This window comes from Rhinolophus sinicus, chromosome 15 (genome assembly GCF_057876585.1).
Source record: "Rhinolophus sinicus isolate RSI-liver-muscle chromosome 15, RSI-T2T, whole genome shotgun sequence".
Classification (NCBI taxonomy): Eukaryota; Metazoa; Chordata; class Mammalia; order Chiroptera; family Rhinolophidae; genus Rhinolophus; species Rhinolophus sinicus.
The window spans coordinates 26,108,875-26,135,974 of NC_142515.1; the positions used below are offsets into that span (position 1 = coordinate 26,108,875).

The 27,100-nt window shown below is 46.0% G+C and overlaps 2 protein-coding genes across 2 annotated transcripts in view; one reads left to right on the forward strand and one right to left on the reverse strand.

The window, feature by feature from the left end:
* Nucleotides 1-1,985: 1,985 nt before the first annotated feature.
* On the reverse strand, nucleotides 1,986-9,780 carry PGAM1 (phosphoglycerate mutase 1). Its single transcript, XM_019724798.3, has 4 exons — nucleotides 9,526-9,780; nucleotides 5,507-5,781; nucleotides 4,778-4,958; nucleotides 1,986-3,040 (listed from the first exon to the last, which is right to left on the reverse strand). Exons 1-4 carry the CDS (start codon nucleotides 9,662-9,664, stop codon nucleotides 2,871-2,873), a joined length of 765 nt encoding a protein of 254 aa, XP_019580357.1. The 5' UTR covers nucleotides 9,665-9,780; the 3' UTR covers nucleotides 1,986-2,870.
* A 10,187-nt stretch (nucleotides 9,781-19,967) lies between these two features.
* Nucleotides 19,968-27,100, forward strand: part of RRP12 (ribosomal RNA processing 12 homolog) — a 28,999-nt gene continuing 21,866 nt past the window's right edge. Inside the window, exons 1-8 of the mRNA XM_074339271.2 lie at nucleotides 19,968-20,190; nucleotides 20,738-20,967; nucleotides 22,476-22,559; nucleotides 23,670-23,746; nucleotides 24,289-24,394; nucleotides 24,598-24,714; nucleotides 25,830-25,968; nucleotides 26,075-26,202. Of these exons, the coding sequence (XP_074195372.2) occupies nucleotides 20,052-20,190; nucleotides 20,738-20,967; nucleotides 22,476-22,559; nucleotides 23,670-23,746; nucleotides 24,289-24,394; nucleotides 24,598-24,714; nucleotides 25,830-25,968; nucleotides 26,075-26,202 (1,020 nt within the window). The 5' untranslated portion in view covers nucleotides 19,968-20,051. The remainder of the gene's footprint in view (nucleotides 20,191-20,737; nucleotides 20,968-22,475; nucleotides 22,560-23,669; nucleotides 23,747-24,288; nucleotides 24,395-24,597; nucleotides 24,715-25,829; nucleotides 25,969-26,074; nucleotides 26,203-27,100) is intronic.

Below are 27,100 nucleotides of genomic sequence, written 5' to 3' on the forward strand. Positions count from 1 at the left end.
CTGTAATTAATTTTTTTTTTATTTAAACATTCACTGTTTTGTTTGATCACACCTCATAATTTCAGACAGTAATTTTAAAATACTATCTTAAAGAAGAGCATTTGAAATAGATTATAGCCTTCTCTGATCTGCAAAACGGGCTAGGTATTCTCATCCTTAACATCTGATAGTATATTACAAGTTCGTTATGGGCCTGCCTCCCTACTAACTTGAGCTTTTAGGGCAGGATTCTCTTATCTATCTCTGAATCTCCAGTTCCTGGTACTGTGACTAATACATAGCAAATGCTCAATAAAAATTGTTTCAAGTATACTCAGAGCTGACTGCACAGCTGTGCCCAGTGATGTTTAGTGATAGTGGTATTTGCTAATCTGAAATTGGTTTTAGAAACAAAGAGGATATTCTTTCTGTGCCTTGGAATAGCGCTTCTCAGCCTGGGTTAGGACTTCAAAATTGCCTATAAAGCGTTAAAGGAAGGGCAGGGGGAGCACTTCCCTAGCTCTAATCCTGAATCCCATGGGTGAAGCGAGAGCAGATGGTTAGGTTTTTTCCCCAGCTCTACCGTTTCCCCAAAAAGACCTAGCCGGACCATCAGCTCTACTGCGTCTTTTGGAGCAAAAATTAATATAAGACCGGTTCTTACATGTATTATTATATTTTATATTATACTTGGTCTTATATAAGACCCGGTCTTATTTTAATATAATACCGGGTCTTCTATTAATTGTTGCTCCAAAAGACGCAGTAGAGCTGATGGTCCGGCTAGGTCTTATTTCCGGGGAAACAAGGCCCGGCTGATTCTGAAGTGCTATCCTGGCTAAGCACTGTCGCTGAGGGACAGTTATTGGCCTCCTAGTGGTAATGGTGAGTGTTGCTGGCTTTGTTATTTTCCTGCCCATCCGGCAGTTCTAGTCAGAACCTCTAAGTTGAAAGGAATGGAGACTGGTGTAAACTCAAGAGATGTTCAGACATAGAGTAATATTAATCCAACCTGATCTAGTCTGACTTGGGTCAAGAGCACTTGCTCAGACAAAATGACCAACTTGGTCTAAGATTCAGTCCAGGCTAAGTAAAGTCGCATCCTGACACCAGGCTGTTGGTGAGTTAAATTACCAAGGTTTTCCTAGGGTTACTGTGCAGGTCAAATGAAAACTAAACATGGAAAGCAAGGTGTTTGAAAGTATTAACGTTTAGAATAAGGACCTTGATTTAGTTGAACTAATGTCCTTCATTAGGGTTTCTGTATTTAACAGTGTACCTTCTGGCAAGTTTCTACATCTCTTTTGGCCGGTTTCCTTTTCTGTAAACTGAGGATACCTGCTCTTTCAGGGTTGTCGGGACTAGAGATTTTTGTAGTGTGCCTCACCCAATGGCTGGCACAGGGAAGCTTCGTAAGAGCTTAACAGATATTACTTCTTCCTAGGAGAAAGGCCTTATAGGCTTTCTCATGTTCCAATGACCTTTTCAGACCTTAGAGAAAAGGTAAACGACTAATGCCCCTTCCAATTGTGTATATAGTGGAATTACACTCCCTTCCTCCTGGATCAAGTCATTTTATGAGTAATGTGTAATTTTTTTAGGATGTTGACTAACAGGGATAAAACTTTAGGGGCCAAAAAAGAAAGGTGTGAATCAAATCTATAATAGAAAAGGATTGGCTTTTTAAAAAATCTGGTCAAGCCTTTACCTTACTCTAAATCTAAAGATGGCATTGTAGTTTCAGAATTGGATTTTCCAGTTGAGGGGTATCCAGTAACCAGCAGCACTGAGCAAGAGCTGTAGAGGCAACAGGAATAGAGAGCTCAGCCAGAAGACCTGCCCACCCCCACCCTCAGCTCTCCAACCTGAGCTGGAAAACCAGGTTGTGTAAAATTGTGCGTATAGTCCTGAAGCTCTTAATAGAAGAATTTGGGTAATGAGAGACATTTCTGGGTGAATGTTCGAGATGATTTCCTCAGACAAGAGATACTACACGTCACAGAGAATATTGCACATCACTCCTTTATTATACTGATCAGGAAAAAAGATTTAGTAGTTATGCTCAGAATGCATACTGGGCCCCAGTGGCAGGGCCAAGCAACTGGAATGTGATTCCGAAATCAGACACAGTGAAAGACACTCAGACATGATCAAGAGACTTCACTGCCACAAAACAGTAAGGCAGGGGAGGGATTCTAAAACACACAGCAGGATGAACTCCTAAAGCTTACAAGTCAAGGAGCTTATCCCACAGTGGTGTGAGGAATGGCTTATTTTGTGGTGACCACATGTGGGAATATCTCAACTGCCACTAGAAACCCCAGAAGGCTTTTTGTTTTGTATCATATATATATACTTTTTTTTTTAAGAAAATGTAACACGTAAACATTCTGGACTGATCCGTCTTCTGAAGCCAGGTATTCCGGGATCAGGGAGGAACTACTTTGTCTGAATCACCATGCATTCATCTTCCACTGGAATGACTGGAGCCCCCAGGCACCTGATTATAGACAGTACAGGTCTGGCTCCTGGGAACACAAACTGGCTCTTGCGTCCTCACTGCTCACACCTTAGCATCGCTCCTCCCTATCCCCTACTCAAGCAGGTCCTTAGTAATAAACCCAAGTTACATACTTGCAGCTTTCGTGGATACGAGTCTTCCCTTGGCCTAACTGAGGACCTGTGCCCCAGAGATGCTATTCTGACTACACTGTGTGAGGGAGTGGGTGCAACAGACAAAATGGCTAAAACAAAGTTGGGAGCCACTGGTCCCCATCTGCAGCTACAACTTCAGATGTCTACAGATGTGGTCAGTGTGACATGTGCAGAGGAGAGATGCGGAGGAATAGGACGGGCAGGGAGGGTATCCTTGGGGGAGTCGTCTGCCTGCTTCACTTCTTGGCCTTGCCTTGGGCAGCCACAGCCTCCATAGCTTTACGCACAGTCTCTTCATCCCCCAGGAACTGCATGGGCTTGATGGGCTTCAAGTTCTTGTCCAATTCATAGACAATGGGAATACCAGTTGGCAGGTTCAGCTCCATGATCGCCTCTTCAGAGAGACCTGAAGAGAGCACCACCATGATCAGCCCAGCCAAGACCTGGCTCCCCATCACCCCTCCAGGCTTACTATTCATCCCCAGGTGACAAAGGGCTTCGGTAGGAATTGAAACAACACACCCTTTCTGACACTTGTAATAACAGTAATCATCTACATTATAGATCAGTCACCCAAGGAGTTCCCCCACTACTGACTTCTCAGCCACTGAAAAGCAAGAAAAGGTATGAAAGCTGTGTACTGCAGATACGAGGTGTGATCAAAAGATACAGTGAATGTTTAAATAAAAAATTTATTCGAGTAGAAGACACATTGCCATTAATCCCCCTCAAAATACTCCCTCTCACTTCGAAAATGCTTATCCCATCATCCTTGCCACTTTCTGAAGCAGTTCTGAAGTCCTCTTTCATGTGTGTTTAGTTGTGCTGTCTTGGCTGCCTTGATGTCCTGAATCGATTCAATATGTTTTCCTTTCATGGTGATTTGACTGGGGAAGAGCCAGAAGTCACAAGATGCCAGATGCCACAAATAAGGTGGATGAGGACACATTGCAATGTTTTTATTTGACAGAAAATGCCATACTGGAAGCAATGTGTGACATGGAGGGTGTGGGGACAGAGCCCCAGAAAGCAGTTTCCAGGCTCTTGGCCTCACATAGAAAGGTGCTGGCTCAGGTAGTAAATGGCCATCAACTGTGATTGGATGGCCATCAGCTGTGGCTAGTTGCTGTAACCAGTGAGCCATTGGCCAGTAATATAACTGCTGTGGCTACGCTAGTAAAAAATGGGGGCCAGCAAGAAGATGGTGGCTGAGCCTGCAAGCGGAATGAGGGTTGAGAATTGTGTGGCTCCTGTTTCCTGTTTCTCCAACCCAGCCACCAGCGAGAATATAGTGGTATGACTCCCCTATCTATGGCTCCGTGAGTGTTCCTTTTTGGCTTCACCGTATCCTGCGTTCTTGTGCGGGAAACGGGAGCAGAGACCCCACAGGCCGCCCTGCACATGGCGTAGTTGGCAGGATCCCCCGCACGACAGAGGGTTTTCATGATGGAGGATGAAGTAAGGACACTCATGAAAGAGGACTTCCAGAACTGCTTCAGAAAGTGGCAAGAACGATATAAGTGTGTTCCCAGCGAGGGGGAGTATTTTGAGGGGGATTAATAGCAGTGTGTCTTTTACTGTAATACATTTTTTTATTTAAACATTCACCGTATCTTTTGATCACATCTTGTATCTTCCCAAAGTGGGATCCAGAAGCCCACACTAAAGCAGGACTTACTTACACACATCTCAGATGTCCTGTGTAGTCCATCCAGCCTGCCAAAAATCAGCACAGCTGAGGCTCTAAGCCCTTAGGTGGAACAATTTAAAATGCAAATTGAGATTCATGTGTGAAGTTGTCCCAGGTTGTGATTGAGGAGGATTTCATCAGCAGTTTCAACTGGCAATCCTGGGTGAGAAGTGGGCATCTCAAACTAACATGTATCTGAATCACCTGGGTGAGGGATGCACCTTCTGAATCAGGTCTGAAGTGGGACCTGAGGTTCTGCACGTATGACAAGCAACCGGGGGGTCTGGCTGCCTCTGCTTCTGCAGAAGACACTTTTGAGAAACAAAAGTAGAGGGTGTGTTTCTACTAGGAATCAATCCAGACCGCCTCTAAGGCTATTACTAAGTAATTAAATCCCTGATTAGTGGATGTTCTTTCTCCCTCCTTGAGGGCCCCTCTGAAAAATGTACATACCCTCCAGATGCTTGACAATGCCCCGAAGGCTGTTGCCATGGGCTGCAATCAGTACCCGTTTCCCCTCCTTGATCTGGGGAACTATTTCTTCATTCCAAAAGGGCAGAGCTCTGGCGATAGTGTCCTTCAGACTCTCACAGGAGGGTAGCTGATCTTCGGTGAGGTCTGCATACCTGCGATCCTAAAAACAACAGAAAATCCAAGCTTACCAGTTACTAGCAGTTGCATTCTGCCCATTCATCCCCTAAGGGGTCAAAATGATGGGTAAAGCTGTCTCCCCAGGGCACAGAATGCAGCTGAGAGCTGGGGAAAAGGGATAATTATTATCCTACCCCCCCCTCCCCCATTACCCACTACTGGGAAGATTAGTAACAGTTCAAAAGAAACGTAACTTAGAAAAGGAGGGAAGAAAGGTAAGCTACAAGGCTCTTCCCAGTTCACTTTATCTTGCAATTGGCTTAGGAAGGCCCCATGGCTATAGATGGTTTTATAAAATATGGCAGTGGGAATATAAAAAAGGATATATAAATTGTTTTTAGATAAACAAACGATCAACTAAATCTTTTAACAAACGAGGGCCATTCCTTGGAGAAGGGAGATCACAACTATTTTATCATAAATTATAAATTCAATGGGACTAGGCAGACACTGATAAAATCTAAAGAGTGAGGCCCAGATTCCAATCCCCTGGTCCTGGGTGGAGGGAGCCAAATCTCGGCTTGTCCGTACCTTGCTGATGTTGCTGTAGAAGGGATGGTCGGGCTCCATCGGAGGTGGTGGGATGTCATAGGAGCGCCTCCAGATCTTCACCTGGGCCTCGCCATGCTTGGCAGCAGTTTCTGCTTTGTTAAGGCCGGTCAGACCCCCATAGTGCCGCTCGTTGAGGCGCCAAGTCCTCACTACTGGCAGCCACATTTGGTCAATGGCATCCAGTACCGTCCAAAGGGTCCGAATTGCTCTCTTCTGCACTGAGGTGAAGCAGATGTCAAACTCATAGCCAGCATCTGGAAATTGTAAGTTCAAAGTGATCAGCTAATGGAAGTCCACTCTGGAGCCAGAATTTTCTTACATATGTATTTGTACAGGTGTCCAAATGAAAATTATGTGGCTAAATGTTTAATTTTGTATATGCTAGCAGGAAAAACAATGCTCTGCCTTCAGGGAAGAGAAAACCCGTTGGCTTGTTACAGTTGACAGCTACCTCCCAGTGGTTCCCCAATAATGCACTGAACCCAAGTCCTACACGTCCTGTCAACTAGCTAACCTGCCCTCTGTGCTGCTTATCCTAATCCCCAAAATGCTGGGCTTAATGAAGCACGTTTTAAGAATTTATTTCTGCTACAATTCTTTCAAGAAAAGGATCCTAAAAACTTAGAATCTCTTAATAAATAATAATTGCTAGTATTTACAGAGGGCTTACCATCTGTCAGGCACTGGACTAAATACTTTGTATGTTTTATTTAGTCTTCATAACAATCTTATGAAGTTACAATCCTTATAATCTATCTTACCAGGTGAGAAAAATAAAGACTAGAGGAGTTAAGCAAATTATGCAAGGTCACAGCTATTACCTCAGAGGGATAAAAACCCCGGCTGTGTGACTCCAAAATCCAACTCATGGCCACCATCTCGAGCTACCTCTGTATTTTCCTAAACCCTAAGAATCCTGATGTTTGTACTTTAGTTAGAACTGTCACTTTTGATTGATAATTACTAATATATTTCCTTCCTCTCTAACCTCTGGTATAGGCGAAATGGGATTTTGAACTCCCGACAATCAGGACACTGCACGAGCTTCTAGGGAATGCTGATAAAACTTCCGTTTGTTGCGCGAAATTATATTTTCACTATTGAGTGTGGAAGTCACATCACAATCTCTTCATCTATAGTTCCTCTCTGCTGTAGTCAAAGTGCCAGCCTATTCCTGAGTACTCTCAGAGGAATATGAATATATACTGGGGGTGCCAAAAAAATGTATACAAGTAGACACTTTGGTCAATATTGCTCAAGCAGTAGTTCGCCGTAATCAGAAGTGTCTGGACGCTGATGGGAACCACTTTGAGCACCTCTTGTAATTACAGAAGTCAAACGTGACTTGTATTCATCTTTTGTTATCAGTATATATTGAGTATTACAATTTAATAGTTTTTTTCCTTTCTTAAAATGTGTATACATTTTTTTGGCACCCTCTGTATATATCTAGGCTAACTGTTAAACCAAGTTTAGGAGAAACCACTCACGGGAGAGAGCACATACTGTGCACTGTCTGAATTATCTGGTTTATAAACGAATCTCTCCTCCAGTAGTTACTGACTGGTAGTCCAGAGCTGTGTTGGCCCAACCAGTAGGTTACAGAGGTTAATCTTACTTCATGTTTCATGAAAGGTTATTCTCTATAGAACTGTACACCTGAAATCTATGTAACTTTACTAACAATTGTCACCCCAGTAAACTTTAATTAAAAAAAAAAAAAGATTATTCTCCCTCCCACTCTAAGGGGGAGACGGCCCTTTCCTTATGTAATGGGTCAGGAAAAACAGTCCTGTTTTCCTCCATAAGGCTACAAGGCCCTCTTTGAAACTCAGCACTTTCCTGGGTATTGCCTCATATTGAGGTTGCCAATAGTCATTAATAAAATGTGAAGTGAATTATCCTGCCAGTCATTCAATTGAGAGGCCAGTAAGAACTCTACTGATGCAGGAAGGGAGGATTAACCACTAGGAAAGCAGCACCACCCACAAGGGAAAAGATGACAGATCTCATCACTAAGCCTTAGGACAAGTGCTGGTAGATGTGGCTACCGTCTCCTCCCTAACCTTAAGGGAAGGAAAGGCGCCCAATAAAAGGCTGAGTCACTGGGAAGCGACTACCCATAGTGCAAGCTTCAGCACCCATGCTGAAAAGCTAATGGTGTTACATTGCAATTATTTCCACTTGGAATGGAATGCACAAAGTGGATACACAAGTAGGTCCCCAAGTAGAAAAGCAGTTCCCCTTAGGATTCTTGACAGAAACCTCTGAAGCCTCTTCACTTAACTTGCCCATCAAGCAAAAGCATAGTCTAGGACACTCCCAGGGATGGGGTGATGGTGTGGTATGGACTCCATCCTCCCCCAGGAGTAAATTACACGGGAAACTCGATTCTCACTCCCTTCCTCCTGAAATCATATTCAAGAGTCTATAAACCCCACTATCACTTAAGCCCTGGTGAGTTTATTTATTTTAGGTCTTTTATATTATTAGATTACTCACAATGGTCTTCATCATTCAGAGTTTTTGCTTTTAGTCTGTTTTGATATAATCATCTGTGATGTCCATAAGGGATATTAAGATTTCAAATGGGATTTTAAAAAACTAATGCTACCAATATTTACTTAGAAACTGAAATAGGGTCTGTTATTTTAGGAGAGCTTATAAGTTTAGCCATTTGACCAGTCTTATAGGATAGCTACAATTTCTTTGTTCTGGGCTAATCGTCAGCAAACCACCCAGACCCATACAGTTCTTCCTGCCAGGCAGCAGGAGAGTAAATGGCCTCCTTTACCAGCCCTTTTTCTTTCCTTGCTCTCCTAAACAGTATGAGGTCACACGAGGCCATCCCAAAGCATCCACATACTCCTGCTGCAAGATTACATTTTCCAGGCTTTCCAAGCCTTTGCTTCATTTCAAGAGGATCTACAGTTAAGGCAAGAAGCCAGAGAGAGCAACCTGGAGCCAAATACTGTTCCACATCAACCAGGCATCAGTGACCCTTTTAAATGACTGTTTCTTTGTCCAGAGGTTAAAAGGGAGCAAGGCCAGACCTACACAAATCATCGGGGGAGGGGGGGGAGCACCTCTTCAGTCCAAAGATTCTTTGACTCGCTGGTAGCAGGAATGCACCCTTATTAGGATTCCAAAATCAGAGAGATCTGTCTGCCAGAGCGGGCAACCCTGCTTAGGCAAGCTTATCTCACTGCCACTTCCACCTTTGCCCAGCGTCCTTGGCCAGCAGCCTACCAATTCTTCACATCTACCCTTTATTCAACCCCAAAATTGAGGCCAGAGCGCTAGACTAGGCATAAGGAAATATGACCTTGCATAAGTCATCTTTCCAATCCTCACTTTCCCAACTACAAAAGGACCAGGGAGGGATGGGAAGGAGAGGCATAAAATCTATACTTTATGGGTCGTGGAGAGGATCAAATCATTCATTCATTCATTCAATTACATTTGCGGATGCATTTGGGCACATTTGTGGAACGCTGCTGAGCATCCAAGGCCTACACAAGCACGTGGATTTCTTGGTATCTAGGTGCCTGCTGAGCCCCCCATCCCCCCGAGCACCACGTCACTCCCCCCACAGCGGGGGTAAACGTGTGACCTGCCTCTTCAAGAGGATCCGCAGCAGCCTCTTGAAAAGGCTTCGTTACAGCGACTGGGAGACACCAGGCATCCAGTTTAACAAGTCCCAGAGTTATATAAATGCTCAGACGAGAAAGAGAATTTCACAAGGCGGTGTGGAGGAGAGCGCAGTGGGCTGCGGGTCCACTTCCTGGCGCAGACCCTCACACCCTAGTGGGTGACCTTGAGCAAATCGATTCCCCACCCTGGGCCCATTTTCTCATTTGCCAAATAAACTGCTGTAGAGATGAAGCCCAAGGTCTCGGACCTCTCCCGGAGTGCGCGGGGGCGAGAGAGGCGGCCCTGATCAAGCGGTGCCCGTCGGGAACTCCGCACCCCCACCCACAGCCCGGCCCGCTCCGCACCTCGCAGCGCCTGCCCGCCGCGCTTCGCCTCCTCGTGCCCTGCCGGGCTCAGGTCGGCGTCGTACCAGCCGCTGAAGCGGTTTTCCAAGTTCCACGCGCTCTCGCCGTGCCGGATCAGCACCAGTTTGTAGGCAGCCATGGCGGCGGCTCGGAGTGCGGTGCAGACTGGGGCTCGCCGAGATTCCGGAGTAGCAGCCCGGCCCCCGGCCGCGCCTGCGCGATCGCGCCCCACCGCCCGGCTCCGACGCACTTGTTCTGCTTAAATCTTTCCACTCGCTGGGGGCCGCCCTCTGCCCGCTGAGTGTGCGCATGCGCCCCGTGCGGGCGCTGCGGCCGCGGCGGGAAGGGGGGGAGTTCCCGTACGCCAGGGCGCATGCGGCCTCCACTGATGGCCCCGCGTCCTCCGCGGCCGTCACGGAGCGCACGTAAGCGCCCAGGCCGGCGGGACCTTTGGACCGCGGCCGGTAGTGCGTGCTGGCCCCGTGACTGTTCGAGAGCAAGCCTGTTCTCCTAGTATAGCTGTCATTCATAAGTCATTCATTGCAATAAAATGGCCCTTACCGTTTGAACCGCAGTTAGCTTTGCCAGGTCTCTTACCCATCCGTACACAGAATTTCATGCACACAGCTATGTTCGAATCCTTACGCTTTCATTTTATGTGCTTTGTATTTGGGCAGTTATTGTAATCTCATCCACCCTTATCTGTAAATGGACATCACAAATACTTAGCTGAAGCCTATCTACCTGGAAGATGTTCAGTAAAACGTTGTAATTTGCTATCATTTCAGTAGACACTGATCTATTTTACACATAAGGTAACTGGCTGACTGCTGGTTCCAAAGCCGTGCTCTTTAACGCAAAGCTGTTTATCCCCACATCTGCTAGTCTCACAGCCTTTAGTCAGTGCCTCGTGGGCCTCCAACAGAGAAACAAAGCCTAGGCCCCTTCAAACATTCCAGAAAGAATAGTCACAGCCTGTTCCTCCCCTACACCCAATCAGTAGTTTAAATATGTGCTTATCTGGACAGCTCTCTGCTAATCATGCCACTCTCCCGTTGTATTCCAATCTAGCCACTTAGAGGAGTCAGGCAGTGGGCTAGATCCAAGATGGATTGAATGTGTTTTCTGCCCTTCACAGCAGGTGGAGTTCGAATAAGACGCACATGTAAGTAGCTAACAATGAAACTGTACTGTATGCTATATTTTGACAGAGATTCTAGAAAAGTTTTAAACATGCACTCATGAAGCAACTACTAAGTGCCAAGCAGTGTTGTAAGTGCTTTACAAGTGTTAACTCATTTAGTCTTTATATCCTCATAATGATCCTTTGAGGCAGGTACTATCGTTTCCCCATTACTGATGAGGAAACTGAGAGATGAGGTAATTTGTTCACCGTTACAGGAACCGGGCTAGCTGGCTCCCAAGTCCATGCATGCTCTTATCTACTGCTGTCTGTGCTCTCCACATTTTTGTGGCATTTTAGTCATTTGTTGACTTTGAAGAGTGGGAAGGATTTGTGAGGGAGAGAAAAGGCACTCTAGGAACAACATGAACCAAAACACATTGAATGGGTTTGTAGATTAATCATCATAATAGCTACTGTTTGTTTATGTATAAAGTGTTTTAGTGTATTATCTCAACCCTCCAGCAATTCCTATACTGTAGATACTATTATAGCTTCATTCCACAGATGAGGAAACTGAGACCCACAGTGATAACTTGTCCAAAGTCACAGCTCAGAAGTGAAGGAGAAGCCAGGCAGGACTCAAACCCAAGCAGTCCAATGGCCTAGTGTATACTCTAACCACAATGCCCACTGCCTCTGTCTTCTGCAGGGGGGATAAGATGGAATTCAGCGACCAGAGAAGTGACTGGGAAGAGTCCAACACTAAAAGCTGCACCCAGAGCTCACAAAATCCCAGGGAGAACTATCCTTGTTCAAAATCTTGGTGTGGCCCCAACAAGAGTCTTTGAAAGACTTCCTCTTAGAAAATTCTCCCTCTGGTCATCCCTGCTGCTTGGTCATCCCAGTCCTGATGCCCTGGCCTGCCCTTGGCTTTTCAGACTGCACATTTTGTCCCTCTGCCTTGACCCTCATCCATGCTCCCACTCTAACTCTCGCCATGTCCCTTTCTCCTCCCCCTGCTCTCTCCTTCTATTCAAAATTTCTATGCTCTTGTGTAGTTGGGGTCTCACATTTCTACAATGAATAGGAAGTGTGAGTACGGAGAAATTTGAATTCAAATACGTTTCTGTTTCTGGTTAGCCATGGGGCCTACAATGGGTCACTCAACTGCTCGTCCTTAATTTCCCCATCTGTAAGCTGGGACAATAAGCACATTTATATTCACCTAAAACACTATTGTGAGAAATAAATGCTATGAATGTATGGGAAGCACTTAGTGCTATGCCTAGCAAATAATCATAAATAACAATAAGTATGTTTTATTAACACTAATAATAAATATTGTTAGCAGTGTGATCAAGAAGACAAAAAAAGATTTAACGAGGGGTACCATTTCAGAGGTTGTGAGTCTGACGGTCCGCGGACAGATTTCCCTTCCAGCAGGATGCTTGGTAGGGATGGCTTGCTCATTGGGGTTGGAACTGGGCAGATAACTAGGATACACTGGGCAGGAGGCCAAGGTCATCTGTGCCACCAGCCTTAGGAAGGAGCTCAGGAATCCTACTTTATTCCCTTCACCCACCCCCTCTGCCTCTGGAAGGAATCTCTCATCACCTTGGAATTCTGAAGAACTCTGATAACTTTATGCACCTCACCTACAGGATATCTACCTCAGATCATCAGAGGGTTTTGTTTTGTGCATGCATCAGTTCTATTCCACGAGAAACTCCTTGAGGACGGGCACTACATCTTAACTACTTTTACACCCCCACGCACACATGCACTTAACCACTCCGTCAGTGTCCCTGAGTGTCCCAGCTGGGATACATCTTGAAAATTCTTCACTGCAAGTCCTCACTTCCTGCCTCCCCCAATTCTCATGTAGCAGACGAGAAAAGTGAGGTGACCCACCAAAAGAGTGGGAGAGGTCAGAGGACCACGTTCATGTCTGAGAAGTCGGAGGTGATCCGTGGAGAAGGGCCCCACAGCTGGGGATTGCTCTGTCAGGAAGAGAAAGGCAGGAGCCCAAGGAGACATGGAGACGGAGGGAGTGGAAAGGACCGTTGTGAGGATGCTGAAGGCTTTGCAGCTGGAAGCCAGAATTCCTGGGCAGAGATGGGGATCCATTTGGTATCTGTCACAGCATCACAAATCTGGGGAAAAGCTTAGAGCCTATCAAGCCAAGGTGATTTCTCAAATGTCAATAAGGATAAGGATAAACCAGTGTGTTTTGCCCGCCACTACTTTGTTTTTTTAAATCTTAATTGTTATCTCTACTGAACACAAGACACGCAAACATTTGTCAGGACTGATTCCTAGGCCTTTCTAAAGAACTGGGCGGATGCAGGATGCATTCACACATTCTGAGAACAAAGCAGGTGCAAGGGGCTCAGATCACAGAGCAGCCTGGGAGAATGACTGCACCCCTCCTCCCCAGGTCACTGCCCTCCCTCTCTGCCCTGCAGGGAGCAACTGTGGCCGATAAGTCCCCTTCCTGCATAGAGTGTGGGCGTGGGCATCTGTCCTCCAGAGGCTTCTCAGCTGTCATCTCATGGGCCAGCTGGTCATCAATGACCAGCCTTCATCTCTGCCTAGGGCTCCTGTCGGCCTTTAAACCCTTACTTAAGAGCCTCCCTTTTAGCTCGGTGCTTTCATTCCTCAGGCCTCAGGGAAATTCCCAGGACTCTAACAGCTTTCAAACAGCCATCTTGTTGGTTAAGCAGTTCGAAAAACTCAGATTAGGATAATCAGTGGTCTTAGCCCTATTACCCTCCACTGTCCTTTAAAACAATGAAGGCCTCTCTCAGCCTTCCCTTCCTATAATATTTATTTTTTTCCACAGAAGGGTATCTCCCTTATCTATTATGGAACATTCAGTGAAGAACCCGACTTAAAATCACAGTGGGGTAAACCAAGTCTTCCGCTGAGCGGAAGGAGAGGCTGCTGTTCAGCCCACTCCCTGTCAGGACTCCATGTGTCTTTACTTGTTGAACATCTTGCAAATGTGTCGCTTGATGTTCAGTTCTCCCAGCTCAGCTGGTGTCTGAGGAGGAGAGGATTTCTGCTTTGGAGAGGGAGTGAGCCCAGATGACTGTGGCTAAGATCTCAAGACTCTGAGCTTCTAGTCGTGCTGAGCCGTGACTTATTAGCCCTGCATCAAGGATACAAAGGCCTGGTCCTGGGAGACCCGGGACTCCTCTGAGGGGAGATTTTGGCTCAAGTATTCCCCAACAGCCTCGCTGAATTTCCTTCAGAAATTCACTACAGTCTAAGACGCTTCCACCCATCCAACCTTCCTTCTCTCCATCCTTCACTTGGGTCACACCTACTCTGCCAGAGTTGTCTTATTTCCTCCCCGTTTCCTGCCTCAGACATTTCCCCAGTACATTTCCTGTAAACCCTGTCTGTCAATTGCTTCTCAGAGATCCTGGGCTAACACACTACTAATCTCTCAGTCATTCCCTACTCATAGTACAAATTATTCTGAAATAACAAGGTATCTGCCTGTTTTGCACTTAGAATTTAATCCAAAGAAAATATAGACTAGGAAACCAGTTTTTGTGAAGAAAATAGAAGGGTCAAAAAGGTTTGCTTATTGCCAGGCTTTGAGCATTTTTATCATCATAGTTACCCATGCAGGGCCTGGAGGCAGAGGGCCTGGAACACACCTGATGATTTATTTTCAGAGAATGAAAGTTCCATAATCCAGAGAGAAGGTCTTGCACTGTGGCTGGGCTGGACGTTCAAGTCTGAAGCTGGGTTTTAGGGTCAGAGCAGAGAAGGTGCTGCTTTCAGGGGAGTCCTAGGAAGCCACAAGCCTACAGCCAAACTCTCTTCTTTCTTTTCCAGCAGCACCAGTTCCAGCTCTGTTTATCTTCAGATGGTGACCGGAGAGGGCTGGCGCACGTGTTCTATCCCTCCTTGAAGCAGTGCTTCTACACCGCCTTGGTCACGATGGCCTGCCAAGGTTGATAAAGTCCTTCTCCCTTCCCCCGAGCGTGGGTCCTAAGTTAGGCACCCAAACCACGTGCTTCCTTTTTGTCTGGGGCAAGAAACCAGGCTTCAACTTCTGTTTCCTCCTACCCAGTGTCATAACAGATCGTAGCCCTGCTGACCTAAAAACGGCCTTCCTGCTCCCCTTGGGCTCTGCACTTCGGATACAGTATTCCCTCCACTCAAGCCTCACAGAAAGTTACAGAGCAGCGGCTACAGAGGGGGCTCCTGGGCTAAGAGTTGGATATCCCGGCTTCTGCCTATTGACCAACTGTGCTACTTTGGGGGGGTGACTGAACCCCTGGAAACCATGTTTCCTCATCTGTAAAATGAGGACTCCTGCTTTGTCCTCCTCACTTAGATAATCGGTGGGATGGTGTTTTGGAACTCAAGAAGACTTTTTTAGATAATAATATTAGCTCACATTTATTGCCTGTTCACTAGGTGAGCAGGCAGTGTGCTAAGCACTTTACATATTATCTTATTCAGTTCTCATAAACCCTAGGGGTAGGCATTCTTATCTCCATTTTATAGATGAGGAAATCTGAGGCTTAGAGAAGAAGGTGACTTGCTCCAGGTCACACAGCATACAAAAAAGAATTAAACACACTTGTATAGATATTAAATTAGTACCACCCATGTATGGTGCGCATCCTTATTTTTCCCTCACAAATTTGGACAAAAAAGTGCACATTATACAGGGCAAAATATGGGTTATGTGTAGTGTGACTAATCATGGAGATGACTGCTGCTTCTGGGTGGAAGATGTGGCTGGAATTTGGGGTGGGGAGGGCAGGTTGGTTCTTCACCAAAAAGGTGAACCCTGAGTGCAGGGTTGGGAGAGTGTGTGCTCTGGACATGTGGGTGCTCTTGTCCTCTCTTCTGGCACCACATGCCTCCTGGAGGAGGCTCTGAGCAGGTGCCTCAGGAGGAAAGGCCAGCAGGTGGCCCATGGCCCCTCCAATGCCCCTTCCAACCTGGGCTCTATGCAGTTACGATACAGACTCATTTGGAAGTGTCTACGGCCTAGGAAAAGGATGAGAAGGCTCCCGCTACCCTGGACCTCTTCATCTTCCCATCTGATTTGCAAAAATTCCAGCCTGCTCAGCACGTATTGCTGCGTCTCCGTAGGGCTTTAGCCTAAAACTGTTTCCAGAGCTCCCTCTGGTGGCAGAGGTGCACCACCGCGCCCTTCGCAGGGTACCACTTCGCATTTGGGGAGTTGTGCACATTTTGACACACGCACTTTCGTAATGAATCCTCAGAGTTGCCCATTGGGCTCAGTTTTATTACCACTTTTCAGACTAGGAAACGAAGACTCAGAGAGGTTAAATCCTTGCTCAGTGTCACGTAGCAAAAAAATACAGACTCTAGCTCAACATTTTCTCTGCCTTCTTTTAGGTAGCAACTGCCCCCACATCTAGATGTCTGGGTGTGAACACCAGTTTGATTACAACAGTTTCCAAAATCGGCTTCCTCTTCCTCTCCAGGCCACCAGTTCCCCTTTTTCAGGCTTATTGCCCAGGTCTCAGCCTGTGTCCCAGGACTGGAGGGTAGTTGTGTTAACTTCTGTGGCTGGAGCCTGAGTCAGCACTGGGCTTTGTCTTCTCCGCAGTGAGGCTTTTTACATCAACAGTCTTTATGTTCTCTCTTCTCTGTGCGAGGACCACTTTTTGTTTTTAGTAAACCAATGAAATGTTTTACATATATATATATTATATATATATATATATATATATATATATATATATAATATATATATATACAGAAAAGTACACAAATTACAAGCGCACAGCTCAGTAAATGATTGAATACATCCATGTAAACTCCCTTCTGATAAAAAATTAGAATATTACCACACCTCTTATGCCTACTCTCAGTATTACCACCATGTAACTGCTATCCTGACTTCTAATCTTGTATTAGAAAGCCTGCTTTTGAACTTCACCTAAGTGGAATCATGCAGTATGTACGTTTTTGTGTCTGGAGTCTTTCACGCAACTTAGATTATACCTGCTGTGGCATTACGTAGCAGTCATTTGCTCACTCTCATTGCTGTGTACAGCTGAATACTATAATAGTCCATCGTATCCATATGACACAATTTATTTATCCGTTCTATTGTTGATGGACATTGGATCATTGCCACTATTTTGCTATTATGAACATTATCATATATATGTCTTTGATGCATATGTGTACATGTCTATTGAGTATATACCCAGGAATGAATTGTTGGATTATGAGGTATAATCAATGTATTCAGTTTTAGTAGAGACTACCACACAGGTTTTCAAAGTGGTTGTATCAGCTTGTACTCCCACCAGCAGCACATGCAGCCAGTTGCTCCACATCCTCCCCAACACTTAATATCTCTAGTCTTTTTTTTTTAAAGATTTTATTGGGGAAGGGGAACAGGACTTTATTGGGGAACAGTGTGTACTTCCAGAACTTTTTTCCAAGTCAAGTTGTTGTCCTTTCAGTCTTAGTTGTGGAGGGTGCAGCTCAGCTCCAGGTTCAGTTGCTGTTGCTAGTTGCAGGGGGCGCAGCCCACCATCCTTTGCGGGAGTCGAGGAGTTGAACTGGCAACCTTGTGGTTGAGAGCCCACTGGCCCATGTGGGAATCGAACCGGCAGCCTTCGGAGTTAGGAGCACGGAGCTCCAACCGCCTGAGCCACTGGGCTGGCCATCTCTAGTCTTCTTAATTTTAGCTATTCTGCTGGGTTTGTAGTGGCATTTCATTGTGGTTTTAATTTACGTTTCCCTGTTCATTAATGAGGTTGGCATCTTTTCATATGTTTATTGGCCATTTGGGTATCTACTTTTGTGAAGTGCCTATTCATCTCTCTTGCCCGTTTTTTTTCTGGATTGTCGGCCTTGTTTCTATTGATTTGTAGGAGGTCTTTTAAAAATACATATATATATTCTGATATACTTCATTAGTTATACGTATTGCAAATATCTTTGGCTCACCTCTTAATGCTCTTCATGGTGTCTTTTCATGAGCAGAATTTCTTACATTTAATGTATTTCACTTCATCCATCTTTTCCTTTATGGATAGCACTTTCTGCGTCTCACCAAATAAACTACCACACTGTGGGAACTTGTGCAAATCACTTCACCTTTCTGGACTTGGCAAAATGAACAGTTGGTTCAGATATTCAAATGAAGAGTTGGTTGGCAGATATTTTGAGTTTTCACACATCAGTAACCCAGTAACCTTGTTTTAAAAAGGAGAATGCCTGACAGAATGTTGCCAACTCTTTATTTTCACAAATATTAGTGTTTGAAAAAAACCCTTCCATTTATTCTCACTATTGCTTTATAGAAGAAGAAAGGGCCTCTGAACACCAGCATCATTATGTTATGTTTATTTTACTGCAGAACAGTGAAAGTATTGAAACTGACCAGCAAAATATTAACACTGACACGAAAGTATTGACACTGTCATCTAGGTGCCCCCTCAGGTGTCTGCTTCCAACACCAACATTATAGTTTCACGAATTTCACTCCAGCCTTCCCTTTACTCTCCATTCCCAGCTCTTTGATTCTTGGACCAAAACTCTTTTTTTGGCATTCCTTCACCTCCTCAGACGTGTGTTTTGAGCTTTGTGTTTCAAACTGTGGAGTGAAATAATATCTCAGTTTGCCTAAGTATTAGCTCATCACAATTATTAGTATTTACATTTATTCTTGAATTTTTATAATTTGTGCCCTGTTTTAGTCCCTCTTCTTCTATCCACAACACACATATACTCATTCATTCATTCATTCATTCATTCAACAGTAATTTGTTGAGTGCCTACTATGTGCCAGGCACTGCTACAGATGCTGAGAACGGAAATGACAAAGACAAAATTCCTGTCTTTGTGGAACTGGTGACCCATGAATGAGTGATGTCCATAACAGCCTGTCCTCAGCAGCCCTGCTCAGCTCCTGTAGACTCACGGCTATGTCTTCTTTGATGGCATCAATCCATCTCATATTTTATCTTCCTTTTTCCTGCTGCCTTGTATTTTTCCCAGCATTACTGTCTTTTCCAAAGAACCCTGGCTTCTCAGGATGTGCCTGAAGTAGGACACTTCAGTTTTGTCTCTCTTTTTTTTATAAGGAAGGCACAGTTCACAGTAGCCTATGCGAGGATTGAACTGGCAACATTGGTGTTATTAGCACCACGCTCTAACCAACTGAGCTAACTGGCCACCCCAGTTTTGTCATTTTTGTAGCTTATAAACAACAGAAATTTATCTATCACAGTTCTGGAGACTGGAAGTCTGAGGTCAGGGTACCAGCATGATTGGGTAAGGGCTGCTTCTTGGTTCATAGTCGGTGCCTTCTCACTGTGTCTTCTACGTGGCAGAAGGGGCTAGAGATCAATCTGGGCTTGCTTTTATAAGGCACCATTCCACTCATGAGTTAAGCACCTCCCAAAGACCTCACCTCTTAATACCATCATCTTTGGGAGCTAGGATTTCAACACATGAATTTTGGGTGGACACAAACATTTAGATCATAGCAAGGGGAAAAATTCACACGGTATCAAGTGAAACTTTGTCAATTATTTGTTCATTTAGAAAACTGACTTATCAAAGTGTCTTATCAACGAGAGCTAAGAAAAAAAAAGTAAAAATGAATGTTTAAACCTACTCAGCCCAAACCACCAAGATCAAACCTTAGTCTGACAAAATCAGATTTATTCATTTGAAGTGAAGAAGGGACTTCCTCCCAAGAGGCCCTCCTAAACGTCTTTTGTAAGGTTTGGGTTCTGTGTAAAGGATTTGGGAGAGGGTTGGAGGGGATTGGGAGGGTTGGATTGGTTGCTGGTTCTGAAGTGGAATTAGAAGACATTAACAAGAGGGGATTGAGTGGTGTCCTGAGGCAAGGATAGCTTCGCAATTGGGTATCCCCAGTAATAAATGAAAACAGCTAAGTGGGTTTAGAGCATACCCGCTGCTGTTTTCTTTTTTCAGGCCTAACTGATTTTCATTCTTTCAGGTCTGGACAGATTTCGACCCTTTCATATAAATTTGTTCCTATGTTTAACTTTTGAAAATAGATTTTCAAAAATAATATAAATGTACGTTTGTTTGTGTTTTTAACCTGCAAAGGAATTCCAGTTTTGCAAGGCTCCCTCCTGTGGCCAAGAACCATGGACCAGGAGTAGGAGCCCCAGGGACACCCTAGCAACACAACTTCCTCCCTAGCAACGACTCTCCTCTGAGCTCCTCAGGATCTTGAGCCTAGAGGAAATGTAAAACCGGAAGTTGACTGTTTTGCCACGGTAACGGAGGCGAGTCCGGAAGTGGCGCCAGAGGAAAAGGAAACGACGGGAATTGCGGACCCACGTGGGTTCTGCGCGTGTTTCTGCGTCCCTGGAAGCCAGTCTTACAAGCTTAGTTGATAGACATGGGTCGCTCCGGGAAGTTGCCCTCCGGTGTCTCCGCTAAGTTGAAACGCTGGAAGAAAGGCCACAGCAGCGACAGCAACCCCGCCATTTGTCGCCACCGCCAGGCCGCCCGCAGCCGCTTCTTCAGCCGGCCCTCAGGTAGTAGGATCGAGACCCGGGCAATGTCGGCGGTGGGGTTCTGGGCCTGTCTGGGTCTGGATGGGTCTGGGCCTCTGAGGCCCGGGCATTGGAGCTTTCATCTCTTAGAGTGTTGGGTCTGGAGCCTACCGGGAAGGCCCCTCCCCATTTCACAGATGCGGAAACTGAGTCCACGGTACGGAAATGATTTGTCTAGGGTACCACGGGTATCAGAGTTTGGACTAATGGCTATAATTAACCTGGTGGCTCTTTTCAAAACGTCTTCACCTTCATTTATTTCCCATGTTCCCTGAATGCAGCCCTCAGCCGACTCCTACCAGCACTTATGCCACCAGGGCAGGGAATCCGAAAATTTTACCTGGAGGGTTCCCTCTAACTTCTAGGCGTACAGTAGGCTGATGGGGAAGACCGTGTTCAGAATTCAGCCTCTCGGGTTGGGGGCCTGGACTCTGCCGGCACGTTTCGTAGGGATGGTTCTTTTTCTCTCAGGCCAAGGAGGATCAGGTAGAAGTAGGGGGTGGTCTTACCTTGTGCCTCCGGTTTTCAGGAAAGAGCGACCTGACAGTTGATGCTGTGAAGTTGCATAATGAGTTGCAGTCAGGGTCCCTGCGCCTGGGCAAAAGTGAAGCTCCTGAGACGGCCATGGAAGAAGAAGAGGCGACAGCTCTCACGGAGAAGTCCTCGGCCACCTTCCTGAGCGGCCTCTCCGACTGCACTAATGTCACCTTCAGCAAAGTGCAGCGCTTCTGGGAATCCAACTCTGCTGCCCACAAGGAGGTAGTGGGGAGGGTCAGGAGGGCGTGGGGTAGTGAAGAGGGGCCAGACTCATGCTTATTCCAGCGTGGGCCGACTGCTGTCCGTGACAGCAGCTGGTATTTCTGGAGGATGCATCACCTCTCTTACCCTCTGTGCCCCCTACTTATCTTATTACCTCTCCTAGGGCAGATTCCACTTTTCTCCTTTTCTGACATCTTCCCTGCTCAAGTGTAAAGCCCCTCAGGGTAAAAATATTTTCCAAACTTTTCTCTCTTCAACTGTACCTAGCACAGAACATTGTACATAGAATATTTTTAAGAAACACTTACGGAGCAAATTAATGCTGAGTAACAGGGGTTAGAAAATGTTTTCTCTAACAACTAAATTTAGTTTATATTTTTCAATTATGTATATTTATATTATTTCATTATTTAAATGAAAAATGTCAAAATTGTAAATGGTACCAAAGTAGGAAAAAATTGTGAAAATTGTTCTCCCAACTTAACTCCTTCATAGTAGCTACAGTTAATGGGTCATTTGTGTATCTATCTAGACCAGCTCTGTCCAACAGAAATGTAATGCAAGCCATGTATATAATTTTAAATCTTCTAGTGGCCATGTTAAAAAAAGTAGAAAGTAGGTGAAATTAATCTTAATAATATATTTTATTTAACTCAATATATCCCAAAATTATCATTTCAACATATAATCAATATAAAAAAAATAATGAGATGTTCTACAATATTTTTATCATACTGAGTCTTCAAAATCTAGTGTGCATTTTACCCTTAACATCTCCATTTGGATGCTAAATCTTAATTGAAAATATTTGATTTGTATTTAGAGTTCATAAAACTTACAGTTGCACAGGTAGATTTGTATACCCAAGTTGTTCTAACTCTGTTTTCCAATAACTGGATCAAGTATTTGTTTTTAAATGTAATTAATTAAAAATTTTAAATTAAAGATTAAGTTCCTCAGTCACACTAGCCACATTTCAAGTGCTCAATAGCCCCTTGTCAACATTACTACTCTAGATTTTTTGGTATATTTTTTATCTGCATTTTGTTTTGGTTTACTAAAACGTGATTATATTTTATATACAGTGTTCTGCAACTTTTTTCCTCACTGAACAATATGTTAATATCCATAGTTGTTCCTTATTTTCAATAGTTACATAGCATATGAATGTATCATTATTTATTCTATGATACTTAATCCCCTGTGGTTGGCTGCATGGTTGTTCCAATTTGTTGCTGCGATGAACACACTTGTACATAAATGCTTGCACATTTGTGCAGGTATTTCTATAAGCGATAGCGTCCTAGAGGTAGAATTCTGGCAAACGGGTTCTGAGCTTCCTGTGTGCTGGGCCCTGTGTTGTGTACACCTGGCTCTGAATGCTGCTCATCTTGTCTATCTCTGGGCTGTCAGGAGAGTCATTTGTGAAGGAGCAAGGAAGAGAGGCGAACCTGGGTGGGGTTAGGTCTAACAAGAGATATCATAGGGGCCTTCTCCCTCTTGTGCAGATCTGTGCTGTTCTGGCTGCTGTCACCGAGGTGATTCGCTCCCAGGGAGGGAAGGAGACGGAGACTGAGTACTTTGCAGCCCTGGTAAGTGGTTGTGACTTGGGGTGGGTGCTCAGAGCAGCAGGTTATTCAAGCTGTAGAGAGAAGAGACGTGCCCCTGGCATGTGGGAAGAGAAGGACAACCTTGAGCAGGCGAAAGTGCTTCAGTCATTCTCCGGTGGCTTGGTAAGCCTGGTGGTATTTGCTGCGTTATTTGTGTAAAACAAAAATTCTGTACTCTGTTGTGGTTTTTTTTTCTCTGTGATCTATGAAGTTGAGTATCCTCAAGAAAAATGTTTTTTAAAATGTGGTGTGAGGGGTCCCCAAGACGCTTTGGGGAGGGGGTTGAATAGGTGAAAATTATTTCCTTAATATTAAAACATCATTTACCTCTTTCAGTCTCACTCTCTCATGAGTGTATCATAGAATTTTCCAGAAGTTATTTGATTTCTGATGACATTATTTTGACAGTTGATGGAATTGTGCTTGCATATTCTTGTGTTTTAATTTTTTCTCCATTTTAATTTTTAATATGGTAAATATTAGTAGGTATAACTTACGTAAACAAAATCTCCTTGGGGAATCCTCAGTAATGTTAAAGGGATTAATAGTCTGGGAATCACTACTATAGCGTGGGACAGGCAAACTGTGCCCAAAGGCATAATCTGACCCCATGGCCTCTTTTTGTAAGCCTGAGAGCTAAGAGTGGTTTTCCCATTTTTAAAGGATTGTTAAAACACGGAAAGAAGAATCTGCAACAGAGACCACATGTGGCCTGCAAAGCCTAAAATATTGATTATCTGGCCCTTTACAGACAAACCTTGCCAATCTGCTCTAGAATAATGAAACAAAATAGATAGCAATACAGGGTTTTCATCATGTGCCAGGCAATATTTTAATTGTATCACATATTAATTCAGTGAACCCTCACAACAACTTATAGGTAGGGACTGCTGTCCCTGTTTTACAATGAGGAAATTGAATCACAGAAATGTTATGTCGCTAGCCCAAAGTCACACAGTGGCAAAGCGGCAATTTAAGCCTCTGACACCAGGATTCTTGATCATAACTGTTCTGCTGGGTACGTGGTGCCTACAGCATCCCATTTGCCAACATGACACATTTCCTGTTCACACCCCGTGATCTGGCTTTCAGATGACGACAATGGAAGCGGTGGAATCCCCAGAGTCTCTGGCCGCTGTTGCTTACCTGCTGAACCTTGTCCTGAAGCGGTGAGTCCTGGCTCCTGTCTGACCCCAAGGCTCATTGTGCAGAGGAGAAGGGAGTGTGGATGGGAGGAATAGGATCAGGGAATTGTTTAAAAAAACGAAAAGAGGCTGGAGTATCAGGTGGCATCCTACAGTACCAGGCTTGGGCATGGCTTGGGATGTTGCGGACAGTGTGAGTGCTGGTGCCTGGAGAGAGGGCAGCCCTGGTGCAGTCGGGCAGGAGGCAGGGGGTGGAGTATTGGTGCCAGGGTATCTGGGGAAAGGTGGGGAGGGGGTTGGGGTCAGTTTATAAGGATCCACCTTGTGGTAGCACAGAGAATAGATAGTGGAGAAGGTGAGGGAAGCAGGGAGCTCAGGTGCCATGGAGGGCTCGCTGAACCGAGTGTCAGGAAGGGCGAGCCGTCCTGGCTGGTGCTCATTTGCTGTGACTGGTCCAGCGCTGCCTCCGTCTGTCCAGCTTCCTCTTTCAGCCCAGGGCTAAGGCTATACCAGATACTCTCGGAGGCCCCTCTGGGGTTCTGACTTTCTCTGTTCTCTCCCCGCAGAGTACCCAGCCCTGTGCTCATTAAGAAGTTCTCCGATACCTCCAAAGCCTTCATGGAAATCATGTCAGCCCAGGCCAGCAGTGGCTCCACCTCTGCGCTCCGATGGGTTAGTGGTTGGGTCTCAGTTTCTCCTCTACTGTAGTCCAGGGCCCATCTGAGCAGGCTAAAGTTTGGCTGCTCCCTAGGAGAGGTGTGGGCACTCCTTGGACCCTCGGGTTGATCCTATTGGGATTTTGCGGGGGTCAGTGAAGCTTTTTTCCACCTGGCTGATGCAGGTAGAGCTGAGAGACTCTGCCTTTCCTCTTCAAGGTCCTCTCGTGCCTGGCCATCCTTCTGCGGAAGCAGGACCTGGAGGCCTGGGGCTACCCCGTGACCCTGCAGGTGTACCACGGGCTGCTGAGCTTCACCGTGCACACCAAGCCCAAGGTAAGGCTGCAGGGCCGCCCGAGGACAGGAGGGGCCAGCCACTCCAGGAGGCGGGGCTGGGCTGGTCCACCTGAGTGGGATTGGGGAGCTTGCCTGGAGTCCTAGGCTCTGGGCCCGAGGTTCTACTTCCTGCCTCTGAGGCGCCATCTGCTCAGGTCCAGAACACGAGGGGCAGCTCCTCCTCGTAAGGGGGGATGTTCACTGCAGGCCCTTGTGAGTCTGCTGCCTCATTGGGCAGTGACATGTTAGTTACAGCAGCAGGAGGGGGGCTCGGGAGGCAGAGCCTTGGAGTCACACAGACCTGAATTGGATACTGGGCTCCCCGTTTGTGCTGTGACCTTGGGCACGTTATTTAATCTCTGAGCCTCGGTTTCCAGCTCTAAAATAGGGGTAATAATACGAACCTTGCTGTGAGGGTGTGGTGAGACTCCAGTGTTCCTCAGGCCTGGTGCAGCTGCTGCTTATAGCAGGCGCTTGGTAGTAAGTGGTGGGTGGCCACTATTTCCTCCTGAAATGCAGGGCAGGGAGCATGTAATATAACAGTCTTAGTAATCACTCTGCTGAGCACTTGGATCCCAGGTGGCTGGTGCCTCTTTCCCTGGGTATCCACGTCATCTTTCCTCACTTTCTTCGGGTCTCTGCTGAAATGTCACTTTTCTGACCGCCATATAAAAAGTCACAGCCCCTGCTTTACTGCCTGCAGGGTACTTTTACCTTCTGGTGTACAGTGTTTGCTTTCTGCCTCCCAAGCAGAGCATGAGTTGTTTGCTCAGTTCACTACCACACTGCCGGCACTAAGAACAGTGAGGGCTTGGTGGACACGGTATTGCTGACAATCGAATGAGTGCAGGCATCCCTGTTGTAAACACGAGGACACGGGAGCTCAGAGATTAAGTTGCTTGGCTGCTGGGGGCCGTTTGGTGAGTTTAGAGGAGAGTGGGGATTAGAGCCGAGGTTTGTCTCCCCCCACAGCTCGGGTGTCTGTCTGCGAAGCTCTAGGCGTAGCATCAGCCATGCGGGAGGAGTGCAAACACCGATTGTTGGTGGGCCGTTGTGCCGACCCCCCAAAGCTGCTGGTTGACCTACAGCCCTGACCCCCTTTCCTTGCCCCTCAGATCCGGAAGGCTGCCCAGCATGGAGTGTGCTCGGTCCTCAAGGGCAGTGAATTCATGTTTGGTGAGAAGGCCGCTGCCCATCACCCTGCTGCCGTATCTACTGCCAAATTCTGCATCCAGGAGATTGAGAAGTCTGGAGGTGGGAGCCAGGCCCAGGGCTGAGTGGGTGGAGGTGGGGGCCAGCGGGGGAGGACAGGGCCCCCTGCAGAGAGTGGCTGGAGTCTCAGCTCCCCTTTGTCTGCCAGGCTCCAAGGAGGCCACCACCACGCTGCACATGCTGACACTGCTGAAGGACCTGCTGCCCTGCTTCCCGGAAGGCCTGGTGAAAAGCTGCAGTGAGACTCTTCTCAGGGTCATGACCTTGAGCCATGTGGTGAGCTCAGGCTGGGGAGCCAACAGGCAGGGTTATTCTGAGCAGGTGGGGGCACAGCTGCAGACCCCAGGCCCATGGTGCTAGAGTTCCAGGAACTCCCTGGTCAGGCCAAAAGCAGGATCTGGGGTCTCCCTGCCCTGAACCTGCTCTTCGCTACCACCAGGGTACCATCTCATGTCCTGTGTCCAACAGGCGGGGCCATCCTCAGGGTCCCAGTCCAGTTAGGAGCCAGGCTCAGAGATCAGGGTGAGGGTAGAGCTGGGGGTGGGGGGCTGCTACAGCATCCGTCCTCTCCCTGCTTGAGCGCTATTCCAGCAATCGTCCGTCTCTCTCCCTCTCTTTCTTCCTCTCTCTCTGTCTCTCTCTCTGTTTCTCTCCTCTCTCTCTCTCTGTCTCTCTCTCCCTCTCCTCTCTCTCTCCCTCTCTTTCTTACAAATCAGTATGGTGCCTTTAAAGATACATAAAAACCATCCCCCACATTTCTGTCATTTCTAGCGTTAACTCTGTTAATCTTCCTGAATTCTCTTACAGTGTTTGTTCACATACATATTTTTAAATAATTATTATGTAAATAACATGATCATTGTTTAAAAGAAAAAAACCTTTTAGAACAACTTGCTGTGTATCCTTTCAGAATCTTCTCTTTGGATAAACATACATAAAAATGTGAAAATACAACTATAATTATAGTATACAAATCATTTGTAGCTTACATTCTTAGTCTATTATGTTAAAAACATCTTGTTTATGTTTCTCTTGTTTTTGTTTAAATCATTTAAATTTTTTTGGTGGCTGCCAAAACTTGCTAAAGTGACAGTCCTCTGAGTGTCCAGGTGTGGGGAGCATGTTTGAGTTTCAGGGGTCCCAGGTCTCCCCCCAGCCCACTGGCTGGAGTGGG

Bases quoted from the DNA above. Each gene is read 5' to 3' on its own strand.
- PGAM1 (XM_019724798.3), bottom strand. From the start codon at position 9,664: ATGGCTGCCTACAAACTGGTGCTGATCCGGCACGGCGAGAGCGCGTGG. The intron at 5,782-9,525 runs GTGCGGAGCGGG...TACAATTTCCAG, and splicing joins CGGCGGGCAGGCGCTGCGAG to ATGCTGGCTATGAGTTTGAC. The intron at 3,041-4,777 runs GTATGTACATTT...TGCTCTCTTCAG, and splicing joins CATTGTCAAGCATCTGGAGG to GTCTCTCTGAAGAGGCGATC.